Consider the following 14,818-nt stretch of genomic DNA (forward strand, 5'->3'; position numbering starts at 1 on the left):
TATGTCCTCTACGCAGGCTGAAGACCTTTGCGAAGTATTATGGTCCTACAGCGATATTTTCGACTTCGACGATCGCCCTTTAGGCCAGACGCTCGCGGTGAAGCATCGGATTCTTACTGGCGATGCTGCGCCTATTCACCTACGATCGTATCGAGTTTCTGTTTCGGAACGCCGAGTAATTCAAGATTCACGCACTAATTTCTCTGGGGGCTGTGTAAGTATGCATAAGCATTGGGCCAATTGCTCGTCTCTACGTGCCCTGGTATCATTGTCAATGCCATGAAACAGCAGGCCAGTACAAACGACAGCGCTGCAGTGACATGAACTCGTGTCGACGGTGGGACAAGGTGCATTAATAACACAAGTAAAGTACTGCAGGTGGCAGCGCCAGGTGCGCTGATGACGTTCCGATCATTATAAGCTGTTATCGCTCTTTAGCGCCTTATCCATCCACGTTGAACCATTATGACCCGGGATCGAGCGTGTTCCGGCGGCGGCTCTGTATATGGCATGGCCACGCGGACAGGTATCTTGAAAACGATCTCCGACGCGAACACACAGTTCGAACAGACAGAACAACACAGACTGAACAGACAGAATGAACAGGCGTCGGGTTGGAGGTGCCCGCGTCCTTATCTTGAAAACGATCGCCAAAGAGGGGCTGCGGCGTGTCCTGAGAGTTTCGTGAGCGTTGGGTTCATGCCGCTTCATTGGCGTAGAAGCTACAGGCAGCACGAAGGTTAATTAGGTGAATTTCCTCGCTGCCGCGGGCCCTATCTCGAAAGCGACCGCCTTACGGGACGGATGCTATGCTTTCTATGCTTACCTTTGGTAAGCATAAAAATGCGTCCGCATTTAAAACGTATTGAAATGGTGTTTAGAATACCAAAAGTAAAGGTGGGCACGCAATGGACCTTTGGCTTATTGTCCATCTCTTATTGAGAGTTGGGGCGCTGCTTTGCGACCTAAATCCAGTGCCCCAGCCTTCTAATCGTTCTAATCCCATATTTTCTTTTCTCCGGTGTAGCGTAGCCAGCTGGACAGACCAGTCACCATTGTCACTTAACCTGACTTTTTTTTTTTTAGTTCTGCTCTTCAAACCACTTCCATCGCTTTAGTCTGAAAGCTTGTAGGTGGTGCAGGAGCGCTTCTGTACAGCCTGCGTACTTAAGTTAAGAGGAGGAAGACCGCAGTTGTTCTTTTTAAATCATAATTCTTGTATTATTCTTTCTTTTTACGTGCCGTAACCACGATCTGATTACGAGACATGCCGTAGCCGTGGACTCCAGATTAATTTACTCCATCTAATGTTATTACGCGCAGCGAATTCAAAGTACACGAGCATTTTTTTTTTTAAATTTCGCGCCAATAAATTGTGGTCACCGCGGTCCGATAGAAACATGACCTCGAGCACAACAGCGCAGCGCACTCGCCTCTAAGCCACCGCGGTGGGTCCCTTAATCTAATTCGATTCGTAAATCAGGCTTCAGAAGCTTGAGGGGTAGGGCTAATGCCGCTGAAACGTTCGGTCAAAACGACGAAAAGCGAAGCACTTCCCCCTGAGAAAGACCCGATTGCTTCGAGTCCGGGTGACCAAAATAAAGTGAAATATCTGCAGGACGTGAATGAACCTGCGGTGGCCGTTGTCACCGCATGCGATGCATACACAGAATAGGGTAGGGTAGCGACCCACTCGAAAAGCGGGGTGTACTGTGATCCTTGGCCGGACAGTGTGACTATACGCGCAGGGCAGAGCCGTTGTTTAATGACGCACACAAACGGCTTGTGCATGCATACATTACAAGCTTGCAACATCACACACTTAAGACGTGATAACGACCGAGTGTGTGTCGTGCGCTCGTATAATTATCTTAAAGGTTACCACTTGGCAATGCGCACTTGGATTGCGCTTCATAGCGCAATCCACGAAACTGGAGCTTGTCGAATGTGCATGTTGTAATCAACATTTACACCTTCACCCTGACACGGTCTGCACATCGAGAAACAGCGACTTTTCTTTGACGTAATCCAGGTGAAAGTTAGCTCGTCGCCTTGCTGTTCATTAATTTCGTGTCTCTTAGATGCATATGCGTTTGCTGGTATAAAACACAGTGGATGGTATCTTTATACTGTGCTCTGCGTGAAATGTATGGGAGGACATAATGCAGATAATCTGGTATTGCAGTTTCTTCAAGCTCTAAAGGACCGTCCTAAAGTTCCCACTAATTCTACCTCTGCCATCACATATTGTGCTACAAGTTATACTTGGAACATGTATCATACGTTTCTTGCAATCTGAGTAGCCATATAGCTCTCTCTGTTACAGTTAAATACCTTGGCTTTCACCTTTTTTCCGATCTCGCTTGGTCCGAACATATTATCCAAATCACTCTTCAAATCACGCAATCGGCATATATGCCGGAATCTAGCATTACTTCCACCTTCTGTAAACGTACTCGTATATATAAGAGGTATTCGCGCAAAGCTTGGGTATGCAACTTCCATTTTTTATCCTCAGCCAACTAACCTAATTAACCTGCTTGATTCAGTGCAAAGCATACCTCCATGTTCATTCTCTCTAACTACTACTATCAAAGCCGCGCTACCGCCCCCAAACCGATGCTTCACGTTCCCGCGCCCCCTCTCACCGCATGCCTCTGACATTTTCACCAGTTCTTTTATTTCTTAACACCATTCGTCCTGCGCTTCGCACGCCACTCAGCAGCCATCAAAACGCCGTTTACCGGCCACGAGTGAGCACAACGACTTATGGAAAATCCTTTTTCTTGCGCACTGCCCCATACTGTAACGGCATTCCTGCCCGCATCATTTGATAATGGATCACCAGCAAATCAAATCCTCCATCGAAGAACATTTTTTCATGTAATCCATTTTTTCTGTACCAATGATCACCCATTAGAATTCCCATCGACAACCTTTGTAGTATAATAACTAAACATTCAAGCAAACAAACAAACCAACAAATACACTAGTACCCCGTGTGCGTCACCCATTACGAAGGCACCAATAAATTTATTGCGAGACACTGGTCTCAGCGACATATTTTATTTTGCATGGTGTGTGTATTGTGTCTGGTGTGTGACCGTTGTATGTCCTATGTGTATCATTTCAGTTATCGTTGTATTCACCTGGAATAGCGTCCCTGATACGTCGCAAAGCGAACCTCTGTAATTTTCATTAAAGAGCTTCGCTATCGCTATGTTTTGCATCCTCTAGTAACGACATTCACATCGCTAGTTATTCTGCGTTAACTCATCCGAGTCCTCGGCCTACTGCGACGCAAGTGTGTACCTAGAAAGCCTCTATTCTGAGCTGCACCAAAGGTGATGAAGATTAAACGGGTTGTAGGTTCAACAACACTACAGAAAACATGTTGTGTGCGGGCTTGCACAAGTATTCCGGCATCTGATTTACTACCACAAATAAAGTTACACTTCGGAACAATGTTATAAGTCAACTGAATACAACATACTACATACAGAAAGCTGCATGTTGCACGTGTTCTGCGCAAGGCACGTGTTTGTCTGTTGGTCTCCAGTGGCTTGTGCATGTAAAGTGCAACAAAAATTAAGCAACCATGATTTAATTTAGTGCTGGGGTCAGCCTTTTCCAGGTGCGGATACGCTTAGTTGCCTCGTCGAAAGAATCAAGTCTTTGTCGCTATTTCACTCGCAGGTGTCTGTGAAAGATTCTCCGTCCTTAAGCAACCATGTCTGAGCAGGATCAGACCGCCACCAATAAAGAACGTGCGCGCGACAATGTCCGCCGTGCTTCCACGGCCAGCAAGCAGCCTTCGAAGTTATCGAGAAGGAAATCGGTGGCCAGCGCGCGTGACACCGACGCAGCCCAAGACGAACAATCGAGAGGGGCCATGGCGGCGGACGTAGAAATTACCTCGAAGGGCTTTCCAAAGAAGAAACGACGAAAGTCATCCGCAGCTCCCAACGAGAGTCGTCGCCGTCAATCGTCCGACACCATCGATGTAAGCAAACTCAAGAGTTCCGCCATCAAACAGAAACAGCCCGCATTGTCCGCCGATGTCCCCTCGCAGCCTACTGCTTCGATGCCCGTAGCCACGACCGAGCATTCGGCGCCCGCCGCACCCGCTCAATACGCAGAGGTAGCGGCCCTCACGGAAGCCTCCCACGTCCCGCTTGTTCCAGCCCTAGAGCAGCAGTCATCTTCTGCCGGTCCGGCCAAGCAGCAGGCCACCGCGGACAAGCCAACAACAGCGAGCTCCCAAGTATTGCTCGCCAAGTTTGCGAGGCACGCAGACAAGCAAGCCACATCCAAGCCACCCGAACACGTCAAGGCCGAAAGTGAGGTGTCAGGAGTCGCGGCAGATGGCTCGGGCTCGACGCCTGCTGCTCCGATTCCGTCCGAGGCGGGTGGCTGTGCCTCGAAAGAAGATGCGCTAGCGGCCTCCGCCGCTGCAGCCCACGTCTCGTCGGCCCCCGGTGCAGAGGCGACGGTGCTCTCTCCGCCGCCTGCGAAAGACGTTCTCGGCGCTGGCGTGACCTCTCCGCAGGACACTGTGCTCGCCAGCGGCACTCAAGCCGCCACGTCGCCTTCCGTGCCTCCTCTTACGCGGGCAATGAGCTTGCGAGAAAGGCTCAAGGGGAGCAATATCTTGAGTCCGATCTCACTGCGCTTGGAATCCTATGACCTGGCCGGCCTGGTAAGAGCCTAGCGCAATGATCCTCTCTGAAGTGTCATATCGAAGATGGTCTAACGGGTGGGTGTCGTGAACGTCATATTCGCGAATGGACTGCATCGTGCAATCATACGCAAGGACTGTAGCGCGCAGATTTGGAGCCTTTACTTGGCCCGCATAATACCTCGTGCGCAAGATGCTATTTGTGTGGAGTATTGATAAGTAAGTGCGTTTCGATTACTAGTGCAAGAGGTTCTTGAAATAATACATTTTTCGTTGCCTCAAACATTACCTTTGCTTAGCCACTGTATATTGAAGCGCTTTATCAAGATTTGTTTGTTCGTGCTATAAAATAAACTCCGCAAACATTTGCGGCGAGGTGCCTGTTAGCGGAAATGCACTTGTACAGTAATATTTATAGGTTTAACAGGTTTGGCTGTCACAGGACGCCAACCCAGCGACAATATTTTCAATGCGCGTTTTGAACAATATAGATAACTGAAGTTGCAGTGATGTTGACGTAACAGTTAATTAGCGGCTTGTGAAGTCGTCGTGCTCACTAAAATTGTACATTTGGCCTAACTAATTCGATAAGGGTAAGAGCGGTACAACCAAGCTGTTTTCACCAGATATATTTGCTGGAATGCGTAGCGTGAGCCGATTTTATAGTCTCATGTTGTCGCGCCCACGGCAATGAACGTTTGGTGACCCGCCGTGGTTGCTTAGTAGATTTCGCGTTGTGCTGGCTGTATATTGATGGGTGTGAAATGCAAGAACTCTGGTGTACCGTGAATTGGGTGTGTGTTCAAGAACCTTGGGTGAGCAAATAAACCCACAGTCCCCCACTTCGGCATGCGTCACTAGCAGATCATAGTTTTGACGCGCGCAACTCCACACGCGCTGACACGCTTAGTCCTATAACTTAAGGCTCCATGTAATTGCAACAATTACATGGACACCCCAGGCGAATTTCTGCCGTCGGCGTAGCCGGGAGCTTCCGTATGAGTGAAAGCGTATGCGTGTTATTCGGCGAACGCGGTTCAACCTCGCGTGCCCGAGCGACGAACGCGGCGCCGTTGCGTGCCCTCTCCTGTCGAGAGCGAGCCCGGGGGGTCAGGCGAAGGAGGAGGGGCGTTCTTTTCCGGCGGCTGCTACGTTCAACTGATAACTCAAAGAAACAGACTTGCACAAACGACCACGGGTAGGAAACGCCTTGGCAGACTCAGGTATCACGAGTTCCTAGAAAAACACAACCAAGCTAAACCCATCCCCACAATAATCAGAAACAGCATCAAAGTGGCGTCAATACCCAGAAATATGGACCCAACTCTATATGCAGGCAGAAGAGAAGCCAGAGCTGCATACATTGAGAAAACGCACGGCGACAAACCAAACTCCCGCTTGGTGGTGGTGGTGGTGAAAACGTTTATTTCCTCTGAAAAGAGGGAGTTACATGGAGGGTGCTCTGGAGTCAGGCTTAGTGCCTTTCCCCTCACAAACACTAGGTGGAGTCCCTAGTACGGGACCCCAGTGGCTTCCGCTGCCGCCATAGCTCGTTCGACCATCGCCTTTTGGGCTTTCAGGTCGCAACAGGCGAGTAGGGTCGCCTCCCAGTCCTCCCGGGTGGGGTTTGGGTGTGGAGTAAAAGCAGGGTTGGAGGGGCACGCCCACACCATGTGGTAGAGGTCCGAGGACCTCTCCCCACAGTGCGGGCACTCCCCGGAGAAGGCAGGGTCAAAGTGCTTCAGCGAGGCCGGGCACATCATGGTGTTCGTGACAAGGCGGAGGAACAGGCGTTCCTCCGCTCTCGTTAATCCTTTACACGGGTAGGGGTACAGTTTATGTCTATCTTTGTATAATTGTGTTATTTCCTTGTAAGTGTAGGTCGGCGTGGCTTCCGCTGCTTCTTCAGAGGTGGCGGGGGACGAGGTTGCCCGGTTAGAGAGCGCGCGGGCGGCTGCATCTGCTGCCTCGTTTCCTCCTAGCCCCGAGTGGGCCGGAGCCCAGACTATGAAGCGGTGGGATGGACCTCCTACGTACGAGCTATTTTGCAGTAGCCGGTAGGCCAGGTACGGGACCCAGCCCTGTTGGACGTTCCGACACGCCCCTCGCGAGTCGGTTATGATTGTCTTGGAATCGGAGTGTGTTGCCGCTAAAGCGATGGCGACTTCCTCTGCTTGAGTGACGCTTCGGGCTTTGAAGGTGAGCCCGTTCACCGTTTTGGACTCGTGGATCACTGCCGCCGTGTACCACCCGCCATGGTGCGGGCCGGATGCGTCCACGTAGTATACCCCGGGTTTCCTTCCGTAGTGGTGAGCTAAGGCCTCTGCCCTGGCCCTGCGTCTACCCTCGTGGTCGTCCCTGGACATCTTAATTGGGAGTGGTCTTACGTGCAGGGCGTAACGCCATTCCTGAGAGAGTCTTACTCTCTCCTCGGTTAGAGTCGTGTGTTCTATGTGCAGACGGGCCAAAAGGCGGCGTCCTGACGGCGTCTGCGATAATCGCGTGTATTGACCTGTGAGGTGGGCTTCTCTAAGTTCATCGAAGGAGTTCGTCATACCCAGACCTTGGAGTCTCAGGTTAGACGTGGTTATCGGGAGGTCGAGGGCCTTCTTCGCCATTTTGCGTATTATCACCTCGATGATGTTCTGGTCGTGTTTGTTGAGGCGGAGATAGGGGGTCGAGTACAGGATTCTGCTTGTTACAAAGGCATTGGCCAGCCGCAAGGCGTCTTTGCTTCGCAGTCCCCCTTTCTTGTTCGAGACTCTGCGGACCATTCGGCCCACCTGATCTCCCACTTTCTTTAGTTTGTCGAGCGTGGTCGTCGCCAGCCGACGCTGGTGGATGAAAAGACCTAGGACTCTAATTTCTTTTCTTTCGGGTATCGGTTCCGATCCAAGTCTCAATTCTATCTTGTTTGTGCATTTTTTGTTGGGGCGAATGTGCACGAATTCGGATTTTTGAGGGGAGCAATGAAGGCCACATCTTTTCGCGTACTCGTTCGCCGCGGTGGCCGCCTCCTGCAGGCTGGCCTCCATTTCACCGAGAGAGCCCTGCGTGGCCCAAATGGAGATGTCGTCCGCGTACAGCGCGTGTTGCACACCCGGGACTTTCTCCAAGTGGACCGGCAGGTTCTTCATTGCCAAGTTGAAAAGCAAGGGGGATAGCACCGCTCCCTGTGGCGTCCCTCTCGTGCCTAATAGAAAGGGGCCGTGTTCCGCGTTCTGGATCCTCACGTAGGCCTGTCTGTCCGTGAGGAAGCGTTTTATATACTCGAAAGCGTTCCTGCCGCATCCCGTCTCTGATAGGTGTGTGAGGATCGCCTCGTGTGTCACATTATCGAAGGCTCCCTTTAGATCTAGGGCCAGCACTATCTTATCCCCGTTCGGATGTTCGATCGGGTTTAGTACCTCCCTGCTGAGCTGCAGCAGGATGTCCTGAGCCGATTTATTTGGCCTGAAGCCGTACATCGAGTCGGCGAAGACTCGCTTGTTTTCTAGGTACTCAGATAGTCTGTCTCTGACCATAGCTTCCATCAGTTTGCCCACGCACGAGGTGAGAGAAATAGGTCTTAGGTTATCCGTATCTATGGCCTTGCCCGCCTTGGGGATGAAAGTTATCAGCGCCGTCTTCCACTCCGTGGGAAATGGAGCTTCGCCCACCCAAATCGAATTAAAGTGTTCTAGGAGGGATTCGTATGCGCGGTCCGGCAGATTGGCTAGGAGTTTTACCGAGATCCCGTCCCTTCCTGGCGCGGTCCCGCGTTTCATCCTCGCTAGAGCGGCCTTGAGTTCGTATATTTTGAAAGGTTCGTCCAGCTCAGCATTTTGGGCTCCATTGTATCTGTAAGCGTCTCCCCTTGGATCTTGGGTTGTGGTCAGGTACTGGTCCCGAAGCTTCAGTGCAAGCTGGGCCGTATTTCCTTGAAATGCATGTACCGCTCTCTGCAGGTGCTTGTGCGTCTCGGTGCGCGTCTGGTTGGGATCTATGAGTGCCCGGAAGAGGCGCCATGTGTTCTTGCTAGACATCTGCCCAGCGGCCGCGTTGCACCTATCTACCCAGTTCGCGTCCGCGAGTTGCGCCGCGTACTCCGCCGCTTCTTTAGTGATTGCCGCGATCCGAGCTCTTAGCTTTCGGTTATGCTTCTGTCTACGCCATCTTTTGACCATGCTGCGTCTGGCTGCCCAGAGGTGGAGGAGGTGGGTGTCCACGTCCGTCACCGCCTCTGAGAGCTTTACCTGCGTTTCCGTCGAACGCAGGTTGATCAGCAGCTGTTTTGTCCAGGCTTGATATCCCCGCTCCTGGATGGAGCTTACCTCGTATTCCTTTCTAAATTTCGTCCAGTCCGGCAGCATAGTGTGCCCCGTAGGCCTGGTAAGGGGTTTCGTACGGATCGTTATGGTGATCAGGCAGTGGTCACTACCGAGAGTTTCCTCCGTATTCGTCCACTCCACTTGCCTCGCGTTTTTCGTGAAGGTTAAGTCGGGACACGTGTCCCTCTGCACCGAGTTCCCTATCCGCGTGGGGCACGCCGGGTCAGTGTGTAGGGTTAGACCTAACGCGGACGCCGCCTCCGCTAGCTTCCGTCCTCGTGTGTCTTCTCGATGATAGCCCCATGAGGGACTCTGCGCGTTGAAATCTCCCATTACTAGTAACGGGTCTCGTCCTGCTTCCCTGATAGCTCTGCTCAGGAGTGTGGAGAAGGTTACGTTTTTTGCTTTAGGTGGGCAGTACACGTTCAGGATGTGTAGCGGCGAATCCTCCTTTTTCAGTGGCAGAAGAGTCACCATCACGTGCGAAAAGCTGGTTTGTAATTCCAGATCTACCAAATTTGCAGTGTAGTTTTTGTGCACAAAGATGCACGTTAGGGGGTCGAGTTGGAACGTTTTGTAGTTTGTGAGGCTCACGTTCCCGCCAGGTTCCTGTACGGCCACCACTGCCGGAGTATGCTCGTACGTAGACAGGTGCATCCTAAGATCCGCTCTCTTAGTCCTCGATTTCAAGCCTCGACTATTCCACTGCGTTAATGTTATGGGACTCTTTTTAGTTTGTCTCGCCATGTTGTATCTGGAGATTGTTGTTATTCTGGAGGGGAAATTGCTCCTGGTGGTCTTCCTCCTCGTCCTCGCTTATCACCCTACGCATCCTGTAGGCTCGGGGAGTCTGGAGTCTCCTCGTATTAGCGTATTTGCGAACCGTCATCGCTTTCGCTATCTGTTGTGAGACTATGGTGGGAATGGATTCCTGGACCCTTCTCATCATAGCTTCTAGTTTATTTTCAAGACTAGGTTCTGTGTCGCTTTCCATCGCCTCCTCTTGCTGAGGTGGCTGGGGTTTAGCTAGCGCACTTTCTAGTTTGCTCGTTAGCACCGCGACCTGCGCTTTTAGGGCTGCTATCTGGTTTCGTAACTCGGTTTCTACTGGGTTGGGTGTGGGTGGAGAGGAAGGTTTGGGAGGAGGAGGAGGAGAGGCGGTCCCACTCACCTGCCGCATCCCGTTCTGGACTATGCTGGCCCAGGTCTTCTTTTGCTTGGGTTGATCAGAAGTCGACTCCCTGCTAGGTGGAGGGGGCGGGAGATTCCCGCTTCCTCCCTTCTTCTTCTTCTTGTTTTTTTTCTTCTTTTTCCTCCCCCTTTTCTCCTGATTGCTGGGTTGTTGCTGCGCGTTCGTGCGAAATTTCGCCGTGCAGTCTCTGGAGTTCGTGGCGTGTTCGCCGCCACACACCGCACATTTTGGGTTGCACAGGTGAGGGGACCGCACTCCCTCCACAAACGGGGCTAGCGTTCCGCAGAGTCCGCAGTTTTCTTGTCTCGGTGTCGGGCAGGTATCTGGCCTATGCCCCACTGTGCCGCACAAGTTACACGCTGGTATGGTGCGGCGGTACCTTGCTACCGGTATGACTTGCGCGTTGTACAGTACAGCTCTGGGCTTGTACTTGCCTTCGAAGGTGATTCTGGCTTTGTTAGAAGTTCCGAACTTTCGGATCTCCAGGATGGTGCTTTCTCCGTGAAAGCTTTTCACCTTCCCTCGCAGGGACTCGGTGGTTTCCAGATTGGCCACTGTGATGACTCCGTGAATCACGTTGTCTTCGCTCTGTTTTACGTGCCCGTGCAAATGGAGGTCTGTTCCTTCTTGGATTTTTATCGCAAAGTCCCCGACCAGTTTGTCTGCCGCGTGGATGCTCGACGTGCCCACGATGATCAGGTTTTGGTCCGGGGATATTGTGAAGTAAAAGTTGTCCGCTTCGGCCTCCCCGACTCGCTGTCGTAGGGCTAGGCCTAGCTCACCGTGTTGTAAGTTCTTCAAGCTTGTCGCCGTTAATGGTTTGATGATTAACACCACATCGTCTGGTCTAAATCTGCAGAGAAACTTGGGTTTCCATGCAGCTTTGACTTGCCTTGGGCCTCCGGCTGCGCGCTCATCGGGTGCCTTGTCGGGTTGCGCATGGTGGCCTCCGTGAGCTGACGTGGCCTTCCCTTGTGCGCAGGCTTGGAGTTTCTGGGCTCTTGTTTCAAAGGCCCGGATCACATTAGCGTTGCAGGCTTGGTCCCGACTGGTCTGCGGCACAGTTGTCCATGCCATGCCTTCCGGGTCGTAGCCGCGTTGCTGGTTTGCGCTTGCCATGTTGGCTTGGAGCGGCCTCCCCGCCGCCGAACGCCGGCGTTCAGCCTTGAGGCTGCGTCGCGGCGCTATGGCGGATGGGAGGAAAAACGCTTAAAAAGGTCAACAAATCGGCCCACCGGATTGGGAGTGGTCTCCCTGCGTGCCGGCTGACTTGCTGGTCCTGTCAAGTCCAAAATTGTCGGGATCAAACGCGTTGGGCCGCCGCCACGGTCGAAAATCGCGTAGCGCGCGTAGCGAGCGGACGCTTGGTGGACGCGGCAAGATACCCAGGCAAGCAGAAAAGAACGGTAGCGGCTGTCACTGACTATTTGGGCAGAGATATCATTAGCGCCTCCACTCGCAACACCACTATCGTGGAAGCAGAAGAAATCGCAATAGCCCTTGCTATCAAAGCGCCGGAACCAAACCAACAGCAAATAATCATCCTATCAGACTCTCAAGCGGCATGCAGAAGCTACCTCAGGGGACGAGTATGCACCGCAGCCTATAGGATTATACGAGATATAAAACCCCGAGCGAGATTTCACCTTATATGGGTGCCCAGTCATGAGGGAATCAAGGGAAACGAAGAGGCTGACAGAGTAGCTCGTGCGCATGCTACACACCACGGGTGCTCACAGGACGCCTCTGAAGACGTGATCCCGATTGACCAGAATTACTCTGCAATGTTAAACTACCACAAAGGAAATAGAATGAAACTACCACCCCCAGATAAGAACCTCAGTAAGGAAGAACGGGTTATATGGAGAAAGCTGCAAACGTATACATATAAAAACCTGCACATTCTCCGTAAAATTCACCCCGAAAGATATGCGGATACATGCCCATGGTGCGGAGCCACGCCAACCTTAGACCACATCTCATGGGCATGCACGGCATATACACAAAAGACAAACACAGAAATTACGGATCATCCACAATGGGAGGCGGTGCTGTCCAGCTCGCAGGAATAAGTCCAAAGGGCCATCATCCGACAAGGAAGACGGCGTGCGGAAACCAGTGGGGTCAGGGGCCAGTGGTCTAGGGGCTCCAACCATTGAGCGTTTTATTTTTCAATAAAGTTGTTCTATCTATCTATCTCTCAATGTCCTCCTAGCCCGCCCCTCTGTGCAGAGCGGAGACAACTGCGGCGTATTCTACGGCGTTGGTCACGCCAATTGCGGACGCCATAGTAATCATTTTGGCGGATGCCATAGGGAAGCATTGCCGGCGCTCGAGTGTCTTGAAAGCTGTCTGCCACGTGGCTAAAGTTGCGGACACAACAAAAAAGCGACCTGCAATGTTTGCATAGTGACGTCGCGTAGTGCCGGTAGCTTCGTATGCGTTGTGCTTCCGACGTTTCGTTCGCGTTGAAGCGACAGATGCGCAGAGGTTAATTGGCTTGCGGCTGCTACCGCGATTCCCAAATCCAGCGTTTTCAGACAGCGTATCCGCTGGTGTCCTGGTGGGAGGATTCATATGCGAACGTCACGTATGGCACTGCAAGGTCCCAACATGGAAGTCAACCGACACCCACTTAGAAGAAAGCGCTCGGTGAGCCCATTCCTCTGGGAATACTATGAAGTGGTGATCGTGTGCTGCGTGAAGCAGCAGCGCAGGATTTCGTCAATGAGATTCACAGGAAGGTGCTACGTCGGTCAGTCTGCAACTTACGTGGGGCACCATGTACTAAAATTACGTCACGCAGGAGAAAATCTGCTACGTCAGTAGCACAAATGGTCACCAGCACTCGTGTCATTGCGTAGCGCGTCGCGTAATCTATCGCGACGAGAACTTGTTTGTTCCCTGAAGTCGATGAAGGAAAGTGTCGCAGAAGGTGCAAACCGATACAGAAGAAGGGCTCAGTGGCATGTAGATGTGTGGAAAATACCCAGCGGGAAGTGTAGATGGTTTTTGTGGGCGTTGAAGGAGCTCCCAAGCGCTCACATAACGCCGCACGGAGCGAGCCAGGCCAAGTCAATATAAGCGACGGCGCACGTGATTATATGTGCGAGCAACGTTGCCAGCTGTTGAGGCGTCGTGAAGCTCAAGAACTATGGAGCACAGGTGTAGTGGTATAAAGAGCAGATCAGGACCGTCAAGGTACACGTCACGCCGATACGAAGTACGGTCCTTCAAAGGGAACACCCCCACAGAGTCGACGCTGGTAGAGGATTTTAGGCACTCGATTATTTCTCTTAAGGAGGTGTCTTGTCATTCTTACTACACCTTTTTTTTTATTGCCGGTTACGAATACGTTGTTATTATTGGAATATCTGATCATAGTGCTGTGTTAATTTCAGTTCCTGGCATCGTCCCTAAATCGCGCTATATATTCTACACATTTCCTGACTTTAGCCGCACTGATGATTTCGCAATGTCAGACGCCCTATGTGATTCTTTTCACGAATTTGAACTAATAAGTACCGCTAGTGATACTAATTGCTTGACAAGTTTCTTTGAAAATATTGTCAGTAATGTATAAGCCTTTTTATTCCTTTAAAAACAAAGAAAACAGACACTGAAATTCATTGGATGGTTACGAACCTTTTATTTATCACGTCGTGTGGCCAGATTACCTAGATCGAAACGCTCTGGTTACACAACAAAACTCATGCAATTCCGCAGCGCTAGAAACGAACTCTGTTTTAAAATGGTTGCTGCAAAAGAATGTTATTACAAGGCAACCTTGCCGAAATTAATGCTGGCTAATCCCGATGAATTTCGGAAAGATATCCTACCACCTAGGTGATCCTCGGACACGTTAATAATTACCAAGGTTGCAGTTTCTGATTCGCAGGCAATAGCTTCTTCTTTTAACACCTACTCACAGTTTGTCTTTACGACTGATAACTCTGTCACCCCTGTTTTTCATTCCAAACCATACCCTCCAATCGATGATATATCACTGTCTACCTGAGGGTGTACTTAATCCTAAACTTAGACACCAAGAAGTCCTGTGGTCCCGACGGTATCCCAACTGTTTTTCTCGTTCGGTAATATCTTTGGTACAGCAGATATCTAACAATTATCTTCCGAAAATCTCCCTCTACCACCACCGTTCTTCCCCCGTGGAAACGTGCTTCAATTTTGCCCTTATTTAAGTTGGGTAACGTTCAATTGCTATCTAAGTATAGGTCAATCTCACTAACAGCACACTTATGTAAAATGCTCTAACACATTATCTTTAAACATAATATGGAATTTCTTGTAACTAACAAAATTTTATTCACATCCCAGCATGGTTTTAGACGTAGTCTTAGCACTATAACACAATTGACAGAATTCGCTCATGACATCGTCAGCTCTTTCGACATAGGTGACCAAACGATGCTGTTTTTATTGACATTTCAAAGCTTTCCGGCACTGTTCCACTGCCTAAATTGATGCACAAGCTGTTAGCTATAATAAAAATGCATCTTTGGTTGGCTGGATATGGGACTTTCTTTCCCAGCGCTCGCAATATATGTGTTTATGTTTCAACTCTACTAACTCACCCTTGATATCTGTTTCATCAGGGGCTCCCCAAGGTTCAGTACT

At 50.8% G+C, this 14,818-nt stretch overlaps 1 protein-coding gene across 1 annotated transcript in view; it reads left to right on the plus strand.

Moving 5' to 3' along the window:
- The window catches only part of LOC135908095 (endothelin-converting enzyme 1-like), a 61,971-nt gene that overhangs the window by 11,792 nt on the left and 35,361 nt on the right, over window positions 1-14,818 (plus strand). The window contains exon 2 of the mRNA XM_065439848.1: window positions 3,697-4,699. Coding sequence (XP_065295920.1) covers window positions 3,731-4,699 — 969 coding nt within the window. The 5' untranslated portion in view covers window positions 3,697-3,730. The remainder of the gene's footprint in view (window positions 1-3,696; window positions 4,700-14,818) is intronic.

The sequence above is a fragment of the Dermacentor albipictus genome, chromosome 5 (genome assembly GCF_038994185.2).
Source record: "Dermacentor albipictus isolate Rhodes 1998 colony chromosome 5, USDA_Dalb.pri_finalv2, whole genome shotgun sequence".
Classification (NCBI taxonomy): Eukaryota; Metazoa; Arthropoda; class Arachnida; order Ixodida; family Ixodidae; genus Dermacentor; species Dermacentor albipictus.